The sequence below is a fragment of the Megascapheus bottae genome, chromosome 1 (genome assembly GCF_031878675.1).
Source record: "Megascapheus bottae isolate mThoBot1 chromosome 1, mThoBot2.hap1, whole genome shotgun sequence".
NCBI lineage: Eukaryota > Metazoa > Chordata > Mammalia > Rodentia > Geomyidae > Megascapheus > Megascapheus bottae.
In genome coordinates, this window is record NC_143509.1 from 56,910,788 (window position 1) to 56,928,717 (window position 17,930).

General features: G+C 45.8%; 1 protein-coding gene across 1 annotated transcript in view; it reads right to left on the reverse strand.

Moving 5' to 3' along the window:
- Positions 1–667: 667 nt before the first annotated feature.
- Pdia5 (protein disulfide isomerase family A member 5) overlaps positions 668–17,930 on the reverse strand; it is an 88,921-nt gene continuing 71,658 nt past the window's right edge. Inside the window, exons 12-17 of the mRNA XM_090345345.1 lie at positions 14,306–14,376; positions 13,641–13,801; positions 11,879–12,009; positions 6,641–6,711; positions 1,246–1,380; positions 668–893 (exon numbers count right to left, since the gene is read on the reverse strand). Of these exons, the coding sequence (XP_090201471.1) occupies positions 813–893; positions 1,246–1,380; positions 6,641–6,711; positions 11,879–12,009; positions 13,641–13,801; positions 14,306–14,376 (650 nt within the window). The 3' untranslated portion in view covers positions 668–812. The remainder of the gene's footprint in view (positions 894–1,245; positions 1,381–6,640; positions 6,712–11,878; positions 12,010–13,640; positions 13,802–14,305; positions 14,377–17,930) is intronic.

The window sequence follows — 17,930 nt, forward strand, 5'->3', positions numbered from 1 at the left end:
TCAGTTGGTCGTGCATGATGTAGAATACCAGAAGACCAGTGGGACAAGTGGGTCAGGGGAGTTGTTCACAGGCAGGCAGCAGGTCAAGTAGTGTGGATGTTTGAGGTTCTTATATCTGGGGTGGGGTTGCTAGAAGTAAGGCCTTGTAGCAGTGGTGCTAGCAAACAGTCAGTGCAATGGTCCCTTTCCCATGTACCTCCAAGGGGCTTCGGCATTACATTCAGCCTGAAGGGTGACTTAATTTTCTTTAGCAGGACAGCAGGAAGGGAATGGAGAAAGGAGAAAAGAGAAATCATTGGAAAATAAAAAATATGTAAATGAGTTTCAGGACGACTTACCAATATTAGAACAATAATTTGGAAGTCAATGCTTGGCTGATGTTGCTTTAGCATCCAGGTCCCCTGAGCATCTTAACATTCAAATATATTTCTCTGCTCAGTATCCAGCCTTTTCCCAATGGTATTTTTTGGTCTGATTTCTATGTCTGCTCTTTAATAACAGGCCAGCACCAATGCCCTCTCTGCCTGCCCCCAGGAGACCCTTGGTATTGATGTGGCACTCAGCACAGCTTTGCCTCCCAGACAGGCAAAGGTCTGAGGACATGTGTCTCTATTTCCATGTGAGCCTGACAGTCCCAGGCTCTGTAAAGACAAACCACACAACCAAATAAAGCTTAATTTTATTTCAAAATTGTACAAAAGGCCACAAGTGGCTATAAAAAAATCTTGTCTTCAGAACATGGAAATTCAAGAAGAAAGACAAAACAGATTATCATTCACAGTGTAATGGAAAAGCTTTCTCTGAGGTGGAAATTACAACTCCTCCTTCCTTTTCCCTAGTCTTTCGAGGTCTCCCTCTCGGAGGGTTCGAATAAAATTGGTAAATCCCAATTCCTGTAGTACAGGGAAGAGAGAGAGAAAAGGGACTTAAAACTCAGAGCTGGTACATACACTCCCTTCCCTCAGACTCCAAGAACTCAGGGAGGTGGGCAGACTGACAGGAAGCTTCTGCTGGGTTAGATTAGCCCTGAGACGCGCTGAGAAAACTAGCTGGCATCCACCTGGCTCTGAGACAACTCCTTGGGCTTTCTCTGCACAGTAAATACCCAGTCAAGCCAAGGGCTTGAATGTGTAGAATGTCCCAGCTGACTGTTGAAAAGACAACCTCTAGTTCCTGCTTTCCACAGTAGCTATTTCCTGGCCCATCCAGAGAAAGAGCTCTAGTCAGGTGCCTCCCCCAACTCACCGTACGGTCACTGTCATACTTTTCTGCAAACTTCCCATAGTGGTAGTAGTGGAAAGTGGGGTAGGCCTTCACGGCCTCCTGTTGACACAAGTCTTGATTCTTGTCCTTGGCGCAGTCCACAGCAGCACAGGCAATCTAGGGAGACAAGTGAAGCAAGTCAGCAGAGGCAACTTCAGCCTACACTCAGTTAGGTGCTGAGTTGAACAGTGAAGTGAAAGAACTTTTGAAGGCAAGTTTCCTAACAGCAAATCTTGGCTATACATTAAGCCTTATGGTGCTGTAATCATTTCAGCTGCAAGTAGGGATAATGATAATACCTAGGTTATAAGAGTAATATGAAGACCGAATAAGAAAAAGTAAGCCCAATCAGGACAGGACCTGGCACAGGATTAGTAGTTAGAACATGTTGGACTCTGACAATCACTCTTACCCATGCTCTGTCCCTGCTAGGAGCTCAGTGACCAAGCAGGGAGTTGGATAGAAACAAGCCTAACAATGTGTGATATGAGTTAGGATGCAGGGAACCCAGGTGTCAGGGAGCTGAAGGCATTCTGCACTACTCACTATCTGAGCCAAGGCCTGAGGACAAAGGAGGAAGCCCGGATAACATAGTCCAGAAAGGAGCTTAGCTAAGGCAACCAGGGGTTTTGGTCAGAAAGGGGTTCTTGAATTGGTTTATTTAGTGAATTCCACATGTTGAGTAACTTTTCCTTATTGTCTGTTGTTTCAAAATAAGAGGGTATAAAGTAGAATGTGGGAGTGTTTATTCTATTAAATGTCACAAGCTATAGAAGGAAGTGAATGGCAATATGTAATGTAAATGACCGGGAAAGGACAGGCCCTGATGAGGAGGAGTCCACGTGTTAGGCAAACTTTACTGACTCTCTGCTATATGCCAAGTCTGTTCCAGATGCTCAGGGCACAGAGATGACCCTGACAAAGTCTAGTCACCCAACATGTACCACCAAACAAATGACGTTATTCTGGAGTTCAATGAACCCTCTGAAGACATTTTGAAGGGTGACTCAGACAATTTAAATTGAAAACTACAATTCAGTTCTTTGCCTGCTGGCTGTTCACGTTATACAGAGGCCCTGTTCCAAGGAGGAAGACTCTGAGCCAACAGCCAGTTCCTGGTGACTCACCATGGGCTGAGTGGCAGGACTGAGTCATAATGGGGAAGAGGCATGGCCTTCCCATGTCACTCCCTCACCTCCCTCATCTCACTCTTCTGTCTTGCTGCTCTAGATGGAGCATCCTATATCACAATATTTTCCAGAGTAGTTTGCAAACTCACTGCACATAATCCATAGCTGGCTCTCAGTCCTGTTGTATTTGGCCCACAGAATTTAAAAAGAAAACAAATTTGAATTAGCTATCAATATAAAAAAGAGCTAGAGATTTAGTATATTACAGAAAATGGCTTCTCTTTAAATGTCAGAAGATTTGATGGCACTTGCCCTGCATTTCCATGGGCAGGAAATGGTTGGGGTAGGGCAGCTGTCTCCTTGAGGCAGGTTAACCCTTGCCTTCGCCAGTGCCCCCACAGAGTCTGATGCCAGCCCCAACAGGCTCCTGAGAACGCTGGCTCACCCCCTTACATGTGTGCTGAGTTATTTCAGAAACACGAGGCAGATGTTTCTGTGGTTTTCCAAGTGCAGGGTTTCATTCCTCAGGACAGGCGCATCTGACTGCCTATGCAGGGCCAGCGGTGGAGGGACCTCTGTGGCCAGCTCCAGGCCAGAGGCCGCCGCTTATCTGCTCTGCTGTGAGAGTGTTTGGTGAACAATGCTTCAGGCTGCTGCTCTCCCTGCATCCGCTTTAAATTATGAATTTAATTTGTATATGTGCCCTGGAGCTGTTAGAAACACAGTGAATGGTTTTATAAATCTACTAAATTAAAAATGTGTACTTCTTCTGAGTCTCCATGCTAGCTTCTAGCCACATACATGGGATACAACTTGTAGCTGCAGAAGAGAATCCCAGTTAGATGCAGTGGCTCACGCTTGTAATCCTAGCTACTCAGGAGGCTGAGATCTGAGGATCGTGGCTAAAAGTGAGCCCGGGCACTAAAAAGATCATGAGACTCTTATTGACAATTAACCACTAGAAAACTTGAGTGGGGGGAGAGGGGGCTGTGGCTCCAGGGGTAGGGTGGTAGCCTTGAGTTGAAGAACTCAGGGACAATGCCCAGGCCTAGGGGTAGGGCAGTAGCCTCGAGCTGAAGAGTTCAGGGACAGCGCCCAGGCCCAGAGTTCAAGCTCCATGACTGACAAGAAAAACAAACAAGCAAACAAAAAAAAGGAATCCATGCTTGGTTTGTACAGAAGAGCAGACAAGTGCAGCCCTCCCAATGGGATCACTTCCACTCTGTGCTCCCCATTTCATCCACTTACACCAGCTCTGCACTGGTCACCTGCACCAGCGTGTACACCTACAGCTCTGGCTTTGTTCTATGGTAGTTGGCACCAAATCCTGGGCACAGAAGCTGGTGTCCTGATAGGTCACTTGGGTCCTGCACTTACTATGGCACCTCAAGTCTCAGCCTGAGAGCTTCCTGCCAACCTCAAGGAGCTGGATGCACGGCTAGTGACAGGTAAGGTTCAAGACAACTGGTTTCCTCAGCTTTCATATGCGACAACTCAGGGACATATTGCCTGGGGATGTCTCCCACAGCCATCTGCACCTATCGTATCTACTTTTGCTTCTTCCTTTTTCTGTTACACTTCCTCGGTTCCCTCCTGTGTTTCCGAAGACCACTACCCAACTAAATTCCCTGAGAACAAGGGCCTGGCACAGTATCTGCTTGTAGGAGATTCAAAGTCTGGCAGTCCTATTGCTTTTTTCCAGCCAAGGGACTTGGGGCTGATCACTGAACCAGACTATAAGTAAAATGAGGGCCATAACAGTACATCTGATTAAGCTCTTGGGAGGACCAAACAACATATGCTTTTAGTGGAAGAAGAGCTCTCAGTCACTATCAAATGCTATTTTCCTTTATTTAGTCTACATTTATAAAGCTGTGAGATGCTAATACTACAGGGAATTCAAGGACAAATGAGGTCCTTGGCCCCCAGGAAGCTGTCACTCTTGATGGGCAGAATACTAGCCTGGCAAATGGAAGGAACTATAACTCAGAGCCATATTGCAATGATGATATGGATAGTCTACTGAAGGGCTCCTGCCTTATGATGCCTCCAACCCTGAAGAATAACCTTTGCACTTTTTCTTGCCCACCCTATGATATGGTTGGGCATACTTTTAAGTGTAGTCCAGCTGTTCCCTGGCATCTGATCCAATCCACTCACCTTCCTCATGGGTCTCTGTCCTCTGGACCCTTCAATAACATTCTCCATGCCAATACTAACATTATGCAGCCCTTTCTTCAGCAGCAGGTCAACTGATAAAAGTCCCCAACTAAGCTCCTGGGAGGGAGTGAGAGCTCCTCAGCTAAAATATGAGCTACTGCACACAGCTTTATTGATTCAGTAAAATAAATCTCTGCAGGAGCTAATATTGACTTTGGCTATGAAAATGGAAGTGAAGAACCAACTGCATATTGATTGGGGAAGGAGCTGAGACTGGCTTTTGTATGATGGGGTGGGGGAGCAGGGATACTAGCTAAGGGGTGTCAGCAAAGGGGAGGCGAACCACTTCTGGCTTTCAGTGACCCACAGGGCATCCCTGGGCATGGGACACAGCTTCTTTATTCCTCGTGAGCTAAGGAGTAAAGGAGATCAGTGGTCTTCAAACACTGGCCTGGGGCCAGCACCAGATTGGTGATTTTAGAAATCACCAATTTCCAGAAGCATCCCTTGGAGCTTCTGGCTTGACAGTTGTAGTATGCTGTAGCCATGCACCATGCCTGGGCACTGAATGTGCAAAAGTCACATTAGCCCTCAGGCTGGATGCTAGCCTAGACAACTACTGTTAGTGCTGTTTCTTTCTAGTAACTGCAGGTGGGCCAGCTGCTCTGATACATAGGGTAATATGTGCGTTTTAAAAACAAATGACAGTAACTCCAGCCTGAAAGATACTTGCAGGTCTTTTATCCTCCAAATCATCAAATCATACCCCACCATCCCTAGGATGGTGACCTATTTAGGTATTTGCCTTCCTTGCCCTGGCTAAGCCCCATTTCCACCTGCTTGAATTTCTGTATCATCTGGAGTTCTATTTAAAGTCTGGTCCTGAGTCTTTCCAGCCTGCCCTGCCTAGGAATCCACTTGGGACAAAAAGGTACTCCAGCAGCAGAGCATCTGACTCTGGATCCATGTGTATGAGTGTGGATCCCTTTAAAACCCTGTTCGTCATTCATATGGAGGAGAGGGAGTTCTGACTGAATCGGAGGGCTAGGGCCAATCTTTGCAGTCATCTTTAATAGCCCTGTTGGGACTGAGAAGATGATATGGAAACTCAAGGGCTGGAAGTATCATCAGTGGTATGGCACTTGCTAATCATGCACAGGAGTCCAACTCCAGCATCTTTTTCCCTAACATTAACAATATAAAGCAAAACTGCCAAGGAAAAGGGAAGTCAAGGATTAGATGTAGACAGGACTTTCTGAGTTCTAAGGTTTGTCTTGCCCCAGGGACTACACACTACCTTCTCCTAGTGGCATCCTGCTGCATGAGCTGCCTTATATTCACACTTGGCACCCACACCCAAATCCAATCTGCATCTAACTTATTAATTTTGTGCTTCATCAGTTGGGGGCTACAGGAAACTTTTGCTTAGGCAGGATGAGGCTCTTCTAGTATGGCCTGACTCCTTCACTACAGCCTCCTCCACTTGGCTTTTGTGGGGTTTTTAATTGTGTGTGTATATATATATATATATATATATATATATTTTTTTTTTTTTTTTTTTTTTTTTGCCAGTCCTGGGCTTGAGCTCAGGGCCTGAGCACTGTCCTTGGACTTTCTCAAGGCTAGAGCTCTACCACTTGAGCTTCAGCACCACTTCTGGCTTTTTTCTATGTATGTGGTACCGAGGAATCGAACCTGGGTTCGTGCATGCTAGGCAAGCACTTTAACCACTAGGTCAAACTCCCGGCCTTAATTGTATATTTAATTATATAAGTAATGAATGACCACAATCCTAATGTTAAAAGGGTTCAACACTAAAAACTGAACACACGGCTCTCTACTACTCACACCTCCAAATGAGTGCTGTAATAGTTCAATTTATCCCTTTAGTCAGTTTTGCAGTGTAAATCCAGCCCATTGTGTCTTCCTTGTGAAAAGGAACGATGTGCTGGTTTGCAGGAATGACCCTGCTCATGGTCTTGGCAGACACCTGTTTAGGGATGTGGATCGGATGGCAGGGAGGAAGGTGGAGGGTCAGTGGTAAGGCAAAGTTGGAGTTGGGACTGGAAGGAAGGAGGTGTTCTTACCTTTCGGTCATCTTTGAAGGCATCAGCAGTGGCAGTGAAGTATGGGATGACCTTCTTACAGTGTGGGCACCCTGAGAGAAAGATGACAGAGTGTCACACACACTGGGAAGTTAGAAAGCCAGGGTGAATTTCTGGAACCACTCCACTGCCAGGGTCTATGTGTCAATCTTACCAACCTAACTACCTTCATGTCTGGTCTCACATGATAGAAGTCCCTGCACAAGCACTGGTACATTTCTGTTCTGGAATCTCTCATCTGCCACCTGTGCAAGAAATGGAGGTCACTGTGTCTGTTCTGCAGAAGCTGTTTTCAAACTAAGAAGAGCCATATCTAGGCCACAGAGGGAGCTCTGAGCTTAGCACTGAAGGCTTATACTTTGCTGCTAACTTCTTCCTGGCAACTTCTACCTTTGCTTTACATTTCAACCTTTCAGCCAGGGACCAAACAGCCTGGGTTAGACAGGGAAGGCAAGCTATAGAGTCACTATCAAACCCCACATCTCTTCACAAGTCCTGTACCAGGAAAAAGAACTATCAAAGTCAATGAAGGCTTGTGATGATGTTTAACTTATGTCGTCTGTGGTCTTGTCCCTGCATTACCCAGAGCCTGTCCAGCTGGGAGGTGTGCAGGCAGGAATCTGCTTGTATCACATTTAGTTCAGGAAGCCACAGGTGCTCTGGCCCTGCCTCTCAGTAAAATAGATGAGAACGCAAACCTATCACCTCTCAAGTATTCCCTAGATATGAATGAAAAGATGACAGCCAACTTTGATTTTACCATGATAATCAACTGATTGAAAATAAAACCAAACCAAACCACAGGTGAGGAAAGCCATATGTCTTATGGGGTGACCTGGCGCCAGGCACAATTTCTGATAAACAGCCTGCTTGTCTCACCTGAGGAAGGCAGACAGCTGACTTGCTGACTTGGGGAATTGAAATGGCTTTGCTCTTCTGCTTTCTCCTTTTTAGAATAAGATAATAATGACTGGCATTTCAAAGGGTTTTGTGAAACCAAATTAAGGCTAAGCTACAAATTTAATCTGAATTTAGCATTTGAGCTGCTTTCTAAGATGGGCAGGACCACCCATATGTCCTGGCTGGCAGAACAGCCAGCTGGCCTCAGAACATCATGGGGGTGGCAGGAGGAGGCTTACAGGGATTTTCCCAACAGCTGATGCAGAAGAAGCAGACCAGACCTGGGCTAGCTATGGGTTATCAGAATTAAAGGAGACAGAGTGCCTAGCACAGCCTACATGGCAGATACCAGATGGATGACTTTTTAATTGCCTAAGATGGCAATTAGAAATAACACTTGACTAATTTGACCTAACAGAGGGACAAAAAACTCAAATTCAGGGAAATGTCACAGTATAAAGCAGCAATGTTATATGATTTTCAAAACATTTAAAGCACACAATCTACTGGTTAACAACATGTGGTAAGGACTAACCCTGTGGACAGTTATAGCCACCTGAAAAGGGCACAGGCCCATTATCAGCATGAGGTTGGCTGAAAATAACCTATGTCTGGCCTTAAAATCTGGTTTTACTATTAATTCTAAGTATAAAGGTAACTGTCAGTCTCATGTACATTCCTGTACCATCAACTTAAAGTATGGAGACCTGTGATTAATGGCCTCTGTTGCATCTCATTTTCTCATTATCTGAAAGAAAGAGCATACAGATGAGTAAGTAAAAGGGAGGCTGTCTCAGTAAGTGCACGTCCCAGGAGGTGCCAGCCATGAGATATTTAAATCTGGGCTTTTAAAGTGAAGAAATGGAGAGGACAAAGCCTGGTGTGGGGATGGGTACTGCACCCCTAGAAATCAAGCTAGACTAGAAGGGCAGTCCCAATAGTGAGCAGGACAATGCCCAGCAGGAGGAAGAGCTGTGGAACCCATGTGGGCAGGGTATGGGGGATTTGAGATCTGGGGATAGCAGATATGGTGGAGCAGGAAAATGGCAAACAGGCAGGATATGAAGGGACAGGGTTTGTTTTTACTTTATACTTTTATCAGGTGTCTCCCTTCTGTGTGCAGTACTTACTTAAGTTTTCTTGATCTGTTTTGCTTTTTGTGCCAGTCCTAGGTCTTGAATTCAGTGCCTGGGTACTGTCTCTGAGCTTTGATTCCTTAATTAAGGCTGGTGCTTTACCACTTGAGCCACAGTTCACTTTGGCTTTTATGGCAGTTAATTGAAGGTAAGAGTCACATAGACTTTCCTGCCCAGGGTTGTTTTTTTTTTTTGTCGGTTGTGGGACTTGAACTCTGGGTCTGGTTGCTATCCCTGAGCTCTTCCGCTCAAGGCTACCACCCTACCCCTTGAGCCACAGCACCACGTCTGGATTTTTGGTGATTAGTTGGAGATAAGAGTCTCATGGACTTTTAATGCCTGAGCTGGCTTTGAACTGTGATCCTCTGATTTCAGCCTTTTTTTTTTTTGCCAGTCCTGGGCTTGAGCTCAGGGCCTGAGCACTGTCCTTGGACTTTCTCAAGGCTAGAGCCTTGAGCCTCAGCACCACTTCCAGCTTTCTTGTATGTATGTAGTACCGAGGAATCGAACCCGGGTCTTCATGCATGCTAGGCAAGCACTTTAACCACTAGGCCAAACTCCAGGCCCAATTTCAGCCTTCTGAATAGCTCAGATTATAGGCGTGAGCCACCACACCTGGCCCAGGTTGGTTTTGAACCATGATCTTCAGATCTCAGACTCCTGAGTAGCTAGAATTATAGGTGTAAGCCACCAGTGCTGAAAAGATTTTATTTTTTGGTGGTGATGGTATTAGGACTTGAACTCAAAGCCTTGTCCTTGGTATGTTTTTGTTTTTAATTTTTTATTGTTATTATAAAGGTGATGTATAGAGGAAAGCAGGTGTGTGTATATATATCTCTTTCTATATCTATTTTTAAAATAGGGTTTTAGATTTATGCGTAGGCTTCCCTGGTTCACAACCCTATTTGCACTTCTTGGGATGACAGACACACTTTTTATTGGATGAGATGATGAGATGGGGTCTGTCACACTTTTTTGCCTACCTAACTGAGATCCTCCCAATCTCTGTCTCCCAAGTAGCAGGGTTACAGGAGTGAGCCACTACACCCAGCTAGGTTCTTTACACGTGTGTGTGTACATATGTACACACACAGGTGCAAGTATATACTAAACCATATCTTTTATAGCTTTTTTCTTTTCCAGAGCCAGGGACCGAACCCAGGGCCTTGCGCTTGCCAGGCAAGGGCTCTTCCACCGAGCCAAGCTCCCGACCACTAAACCATATCTTATATAATATAAATGAGTAATATTTTCTAATATTATTATTTTGAAATCATTATTATTTTAATCATTAAAAAACAGAAAGGTTCTTTGTCCTTGGTCTTGCTACCACCATACAGATGAGAGAAAAATTGAGAAGAAAGATAGGGACTAAGTCCTTTGCTAGAAGCTGAGTTGCTATGTGACTCTGCCTTATGGATTACATTACAATAATTCTATCACAAAAGACTGGACGCCTCTAAGGGATGGAAGGCACATGATTCCTTCTCTTGTATCCTGCCCAGACCTTTGCCCAGCACAGGTCTATTTGATGAAGGAAGGAAGAGAAGGAGAGAGGGAAGGGGGGAGGAAGGAAGAGAAGACATTCTCAGTAGCCCATGGCAGTATATAAGTCCCTATGTCAGATTCCCTGAGATTCAGAACCAGCCTGCTCTAGCAGCCAGTGAAACTTTGTGTCTTTCAAGGGTCCTTCATTCAGGAACAATGAAGAGGAAGGCCTGCCTCTGGTCTACAGGCCTGGGCAATAGAAAGGGTTCATTTCTAGGGTGGAGTATATACTCTGGTCTTTGTGAAAGTCCATCTGGAGGCTGGTCAAGGACTCCTTCTTCTGTATTCACATGCTTGCTCATTGAGAACACTGAATCTCGTCTGTGACAGAGAAGGCCACTCAGACTGCAGAAAGGTCTGTCACTAACTGATCACAAGCCTTGAGGAAGTCACGTACAACCTGGTTCAGTATTCATTTCCTCTACCTAGAGGAAGATACTAACTTCTTAAAATCCACTCAAGTTTCTAGGCATACTTTAAGGACAAGTGAGGACAGCAAGAAGCTCTGTAACCGCAACTGAGGGAATAAATTCCACTCTGTGAAAAAAGGGCCAAAGCAGAGGGTCAGGGAGACTGTGGGATCTGAGGTTCATGGGATGGTGAGGTCTCCCGGACAGTGAGGTTGAGAAGAGAGATTATGGATTACTGACACTTAAACAGTCCGAGGTAGGAGGGGAGCAAACAGGAGGGCTGGCTACAACTGAGCAGGTTTATGACTAGATTGAGCTGCCTGGCTTCTCTGCAGATTGCAGCTTTTATTATCTTCACTCCATTAAGCTGAGCTGTAACCTGGGGGAGAGAGAGAAGGGCAACAGAAGAGTGGGAGATTCTAAGAACTTTTCTAAGTGTCAATTAACAACTTCAAAATAGGAATACATAAAAACTTGAGGTCACAAATGCCAATGTAAGCAGATATGTTCCTTCCTTCCTTCATTTCCTTCCTTCCTGCCTTCCTTCCTTCCTGCCCCCCCTCTCCCCTCCCTTCCCTTTCCCTCCCTCCCTCCCTCCCGTGCCCTCTCTCCCTCCCGTGCCCCCCCCTCTCTTTCTGCCAGTCCTGGGGCTTGAACTCAGGGCCTGCACTCTGTCGTTGGAAACTTTTTGCTCAAGGCTGGTGCTCTGTCACTTGAACCATAGTGCCACTTCTGGCTTTTTCTGTGTATGTGGTACTGAGGAATCAAACCCAGGGCTTCATGCATGCTAGGCAAGCACTCTACCACTAGGCTATGCTCCTGGCCCAGACATATCATTTTCTTAGCTTAGGCTTTGATTAAAATAAGACTCACATGGAAATTTGGGAATGAATGTGCCTGCCCTATGTATATCACTGCCCAAACCACAAAGAAGTGGGGAGTGGGAGGGGGACAGCATAGCAGAGCCCAGGGATGTAAGGAGAACTGACCCTGCTACAGGAGTCACAGAAGAAGGCATCTCCCAGATGAGGATGTGACCTAACGAAGCTGACAGGAGGCCCTGGGTTGTTAAGGCTCTCTCAGCCTCAAAAGAAACCTAGGAGCCAGCCCCCAGTGGAGATGATTCCAGAGTTGACTAGTGACTTCCCTGATGCCTGAGAGTGGGGGTGAGGAGGATCTCCTTGGCTGAATAAAGGGGATCAAATACATTAGTACAGGCTACTCACAAGGAGCATAGAACATGACCAAGGTATGTTTCTTCTTCTTCAGGGTGTCCCGGAAGTTGTCTCCTACCAGATGTAACACGCTAGTATGCTGCTCTTCCCATGTGGGCTCTGGGGGTGGAGGAGCCTCAGGGCTGTGGAAGCAGAGGTGTGGGGAGAAGGCATGAGAAGAGAGAATCACTACAGGCAGGAGTTGCCATCTCCAGTCACTTCAGATATTAATGAAGATCATTTGCATTCCTCTAATTTCATTAGAAAACATTGACGTAAACACCAAGGTGTACACCACACCATCACCCACAAAGATGCCTCCTAAGGAGCATTCTGTGGGGTTCTTTAGTGAAGAGATAGAGACATGTTACCATTTTAGGGCAGGACAAGGAGCCATTATCTCCTTGTCCAGAGCATAGAACCTCCTCCTCCTGACTCCCCAGCTGCCCCTTCCTGCCTCCCAAGGTTCCCAAATGACTTTCCATTATCTTCTGTTGCAAAGTCTTTTTTTCCTCCCTCTGAGACAGGGTCTCTGCAACCCAGTCTGGCCTCAAATTCAAAATCCTCCTGCCTCAGCCTCCCACAGGCTGAGATTATAGGTATGTATTACCACATCAAGTTCTCTGAAGTTTTTGTGCTGGTATAGTGCATAGGCTGAGGAGTGAGGAGTTAGGAGGGCCTGGGCACAAATCCAGATTACCTGCCAGCTGTGTGGGTTACTAAATTCCTCTGGTCTTCCATTTTCTTTGTTAAGCAAGGGCAGTGTTATCACTTCAAGAGCAGAGACAGTGTTATAAAGTACCTATTATGCCAGTTAGCTGATACGTGCGGAGAACTTGGAAGCTCTATACTCCAGGTGCTGAGTAAATGTCTGTAGGCAGGCATTTCCTCCCTACTCAACTGGAATTTTCAACTTTCCCTCACATAACAGATTCAGCTTGCTATAGTTTGGATCTGTAGTGACATCCCTGCCCCCACAAAATCTATGTGTTAAAGGCTTGGTCTCCAAAGTGGCAGTATTAGAAAGTAGAAACTTCTAGGACCTATTGCCTACCAACCTGGATTAAAACTTCCAAAACTGTTTCATAAATGAAATAAGAAAAGGAACTCTGACCTCTACTACTAGGCCAGATCTAGGGGCAAACATAAAACATGAAAGCAAGTGACAAAATCAGGTCTCAGGAAGCTATGATAAAGGAAAGATATCTGGTGGACCTGCTAGAATTATGTTTGGAAAAGACAGGGTTGGGGGCACTGGTAGGATGTTTTCAAAAGTTGTAAAGGTCAGAGATGGCTCAGGGCTAAGATGAGCAAGGACACCGCCTGGTAGTGTTGGGCATGGTAAGAACACATGGCTACTTTTGTCATAAGACATGGGATCAGCACAGGAGAGTGGCCTTCAGATGGGGGAAGTGAAATCTGGCAAAGCTCTTGTGGACCCTGAGCTGAGGACAGTGGCCTAGGGGCTGGCTGGGAATGTTGCTTAGTGGTAAAGTGCTAGCCTACATGCATGAAGCCCTGGGTTCAATTCCTCAATACCACATAAACAGAAAAAGCTGGAAGTGGTGCTGTGGCTCAAGTGGTAGAGTAGTAGTAGAGTGTTAACCTTAAGCAAAACAAGTCCAGGGACAGTGCCCAGGCCCTGAGTTCAAGCCCCAGGACTTGCAAAACAAAACAACAACAAAACAGTGGCCCATAAAGTTCACTTATCCCCTCCTGTGGCCTCCTGTGGCCAGTGCCAGAAGTCAGGATGTATCAAGACCATAAAACTTACTTCTGCATCCACTCAATAAACTTCTTCTTTGTTCTGAGTGCAGGCACTGCATTCTTCTCTCCATTCTTAAAATACTTCAGTGTAGGAAACTCTGAGATGTGAAATCTTTCTGCCAGGGCCTTGTTAACGGTGGCATCGACAGCTGCAAGGACACCAGAGCTCTGGGATGGGGGAAAGGCCAACCATGCGTTACAGCCTCAGACATGGTGCTAGCAGAAAGAGGAGCCCAGGTGCTGACCCCCAAGCTCCTCTGGGACTGGCTAGAATGTAACTGGGGATCCCTTGTCTCTGGCCTTGCAAACCTCAAAGAACAGCTGAACACTGGCATGGCCTTTATTTCCATGTGATATGTTGAGATGGGGCTTTTGAATCTGCTCCACTAACCATGCCGGGAAACTGGGGTCTGCTCCCAATTGTCAGGGTCTCAGAAAAAAAGCGTGAACTGGCGGCGGTCACCTGGATAAGGATAGCAACATGGTCCCACCGGCTTTCCGTCCACCCTCCTTCCATGGTAGGGGTCTCACCAATTTAACCAAGATGTGCCAACTTAGGGAACATGAAGTCTACAGGCACCCAGGGACAGGGATGGCTGCTTCAATGAAAGTCCCTGTCACAATTCTATATTCCATCAGCTGAATGGTTGGGGAACAGAAAAGAAAACTCACATCTGCTTCTCCATGAAGGACTTCTGCAGCACTCTCAAACTCTGGCTTCATTTTCTTACAGTGTCCACACCCTGTTGAAAGAGAAGAGAAGCTATCCCCATAGCATGGAGGCCCAGTGATGTCCCCTGTGTGTTTCCTTAGACACCATTCCTAGAAACTGGGTACCTGGGAGAAAAGATGAATGCTAGCTCAAAGAAAAGACTCTTCTCTCTTAATACATGGGGTGTGTTGGACTGGCAGGGGACCCAAGAGACAAAAATGAAAAAGTTGTACAGACAACACAGGCAACATGTATACAGCCCCAGCACTGCTCTAGTACTTTATATCCATGCATCAGCCCTACAAGGTAGGAACCAACATGATGATCCTCATTTTAAAATACACTAACAAAGGGTAGATAGATAGCTACCTGAGGCTGCCCACAGGGGCACCCAATAGAGCTGGGCTGAACCATAAGCAATTCACAAGGAGGCCACAGCTGTGGTTGGCATATGCCTTCTGCTACCACATTCTGGTCACTATTCCCATCTTTTCCCAACTTTGAATTGTGAAGAATTCACAGAAGGAAAGCTTCAGGGTGGGGAAGTTAAGTTCTGTTTGTCCCCATAGGAAATGGGATACAATTCAATAGGCACATTTACCTGACTTATTTTCAAACTGATAGTATTTTCTTGGAATAAAGATTCCTCTGCTCTATCTTGATGACTACATCATTGTGGCCAGACATCATGAAGAATAAGATTTGATACATCAATAAGAAAACAGATGTTTTGTACAGAAGACATAAGGGTATTAGAAAACCATTCTGTCTTGGCTCCAAATACTAGATGCAGCTGCAAGGTGAAGAAGGTCAGACTAGCTCAAGGCTGCAGGCTGTCCTCAAGAGGAGCCTGGCTATCTATCTAGGGAATCTGAATAAACCAGGCTAGGGGGATGCCAAGATATGACTCAGACTACAGGATTGTATGCTACTGTGTGGGATACTGATTGTTAGGAAAAAAGAAATACAAGAAAGGAAGACAAAGGAACAAGCCACATCACAGGAGACCTCCCATAACTTTCTGGTAGCCATCTGAACCACAGAATCAGCTCTTCTAATTCCCACAATGCTCAGCTCCAGGTGGCAGACAAGAGCCTCTCATTCCTAGTTTCGCCAGTTCCTAGTTTCTCCATTCTCCCCTTGTTCCTCAGGGACCAGAGGCTCTAGAGTGGCTATTCCCACTTATGAGAGAAAACCTAATTGACTGCTAGGCTCTGGGTAGTGTTGTAAAGGCTCTCCTCTCAAAATGAGCACTGGGACTGGATTCAAATATTAAAGTAACTCTGACAGTATCCAGTCCAGGGAGTGGGTAGCATTGTAAGCTGTATCAACATACTGGTTCTTCCCAATGGATCTACAGCAAAGCCACAGACTCACAACATGGAGGCTCTGCAAAGCCTACCAAGCAAGAAGAGGAGAATGGCAAGGGCATAGGTACACAGCTGATGTTATAAAGGGAGCTCCCCAATCCTACTGGGCTACAATGCAGAAGTAAGGGGAGAAAGAGTTCTAGCCCTTGAGCTCCTTAAACCTGAAGACAGAGGGCCGGGAGTTTGGCCTAGTGGTAGAGTGCTTGCCTAGCATGCACGAAGAGCCGGGTTTGATTCCTTGGTACCACATACTTAGAAAAAGCCAGAAGTGGTGCTGAGGCTCAAGTGGTAGAGTTCTAGCCTTGAGAAAAATCCAAGGACAGGGCTCAGGCCTTAAGCCCAGGACTGGCAAAAACAAACAAACAAACAAACAAACAACAACAACAACAAAAAAAAACCCCTGAAGACAGAGAGGACCATGGCCTTTGATCCAGGGAGAACATAATCCATACAAAATGCACTGGAGAAAGAGCCCTCTCTGTCCTTAATCTCACTCCTACAAACCAGGGAGCTGGCACTCCTTCTGTGTGTCCCTGCTACCCTCTGTACCTGCATTACATACCTATGCATAACAGGTAGAGTGTCAGGATCTCCTACCCTGTGCCTCCACCGGACAAAAGGAATGGTCATTTAATAGATATACAGTAAATATAGCAACAAAACGAATAGACTTATAGAGAAAGAACAAAGGTGACCAAGGCTGGAGAAGACTTGTAGGAGAATTCAGATGAAAGGCCCTTCCCCTTCCCTTCCCTTCCCTCCCTTCTTTTTGTGGGTCAGAGCTTGAACTTGGTCTGGGCATAGTCCCTGAGCCCTACCCTTGAGCCAATCCCCATTTCTCGTTTTCTAGAGGTTAATTAGAAATAAGAGTTTCAGGTCCTTTGTGCCCAGGCTGCCAGATCCTCAGATCTCAGCCTCCTGAGTAGCTAGGATTACAGGGAGCCACTGTGCTCAGCTCCCACTTGCCATTTTTCCAAGCAATCAGATTAAAAAAGGATTGTTTTGGAAATTGGATGGTTGTTTTCTTCATAGAAACAATTTTATACTTGGATCACAAACAGATTCCTCAGGAAAACCACAAAAGCCCATTTAATGGGATGTTCTGAAACATATAATGTTCAATGTGATTTCTATTTCCCCAAGCCTCCTCCAGATGGGATGAATGCATGTCAGAATCAGCTTGGAAGGTGGAACTGGCATCTCCCTTCACCTAGGGGGAGGGGGAGGAAAGGAGCCTTGGAATCACAGACACTCTGAGGTTGTAGGAAAGCTCCCTTCTTCTTCTCCTTCACCAATGAAACCACCATCTCCTTAATTTCATAAATAACTCCTGAGGAATCCTGGAATCCATCACTGGTTCTGAGAACTCAAAGTACCAGATTAGACCAGGACAGAGGAGGGCCAAGCAGATCCCTTTCCCAGGGAGGTGTGAGGAAGAATAGAAGGCTGCCCACAGCTACGCTGGTTCTAGCATTCACCCATGCCCATCCATAAGTCAGCAGCAAATGGGACATTCTTTAGAAAGTTCTACTAATTTAACATGAACTTAAAATGTTTAATACTAAACTGGACACCAATGGCTCACACCAGTAATCTTAGCAACTTAGAAGGCTGAGCTCTAAGGATCACAGTTTGAAGCCAGCTTGGGCAGGCAAGTCTGAGATTTTTATCTCCAATTAAAAAAGTCCTAAGTGGAGCAGGGGTTCAAGTGTTACTAGAGTGTTAGCCTTGAGCACAAAAACTCAGGGACAGGGCCCAGGCTCTGAGTTCAAGCTTCAGGACTGGCACAAAGAGAGAGGAGAGAAAAGAGTGGAGAGAGAATATAAATATTCGAATCTAACACATTTTTGAAAAAAGAATAAGTCATTCTGTAGGGATTACAGTGGGATGAAAAAGTTCTACAATTCTAATGGGGATCCACAACCTGCATCTACCCACACATCAGGGCTACCTCCCTTCCTGTTCCTTGCCTGAAGTGACCACCTCATTTTACTGTTCTCAGGCTGACTTCCCCTGGGGCAGAATTAGGTGGTCCACTCTTACATAGGAGATATGGAGAAAAGGAAACTCAGAGGCACTCCAGCTGCTGTGGACTTCTACCCTGGACAGAAGGAAGTGAGTGAGCCCAGCAATCTTCAAGTGCCACTATCTTGAGGGCCAGCTTGGCCCAGTGGCACACAGGGCAGAAGATGGTCCTATGAACACATTATCTTTA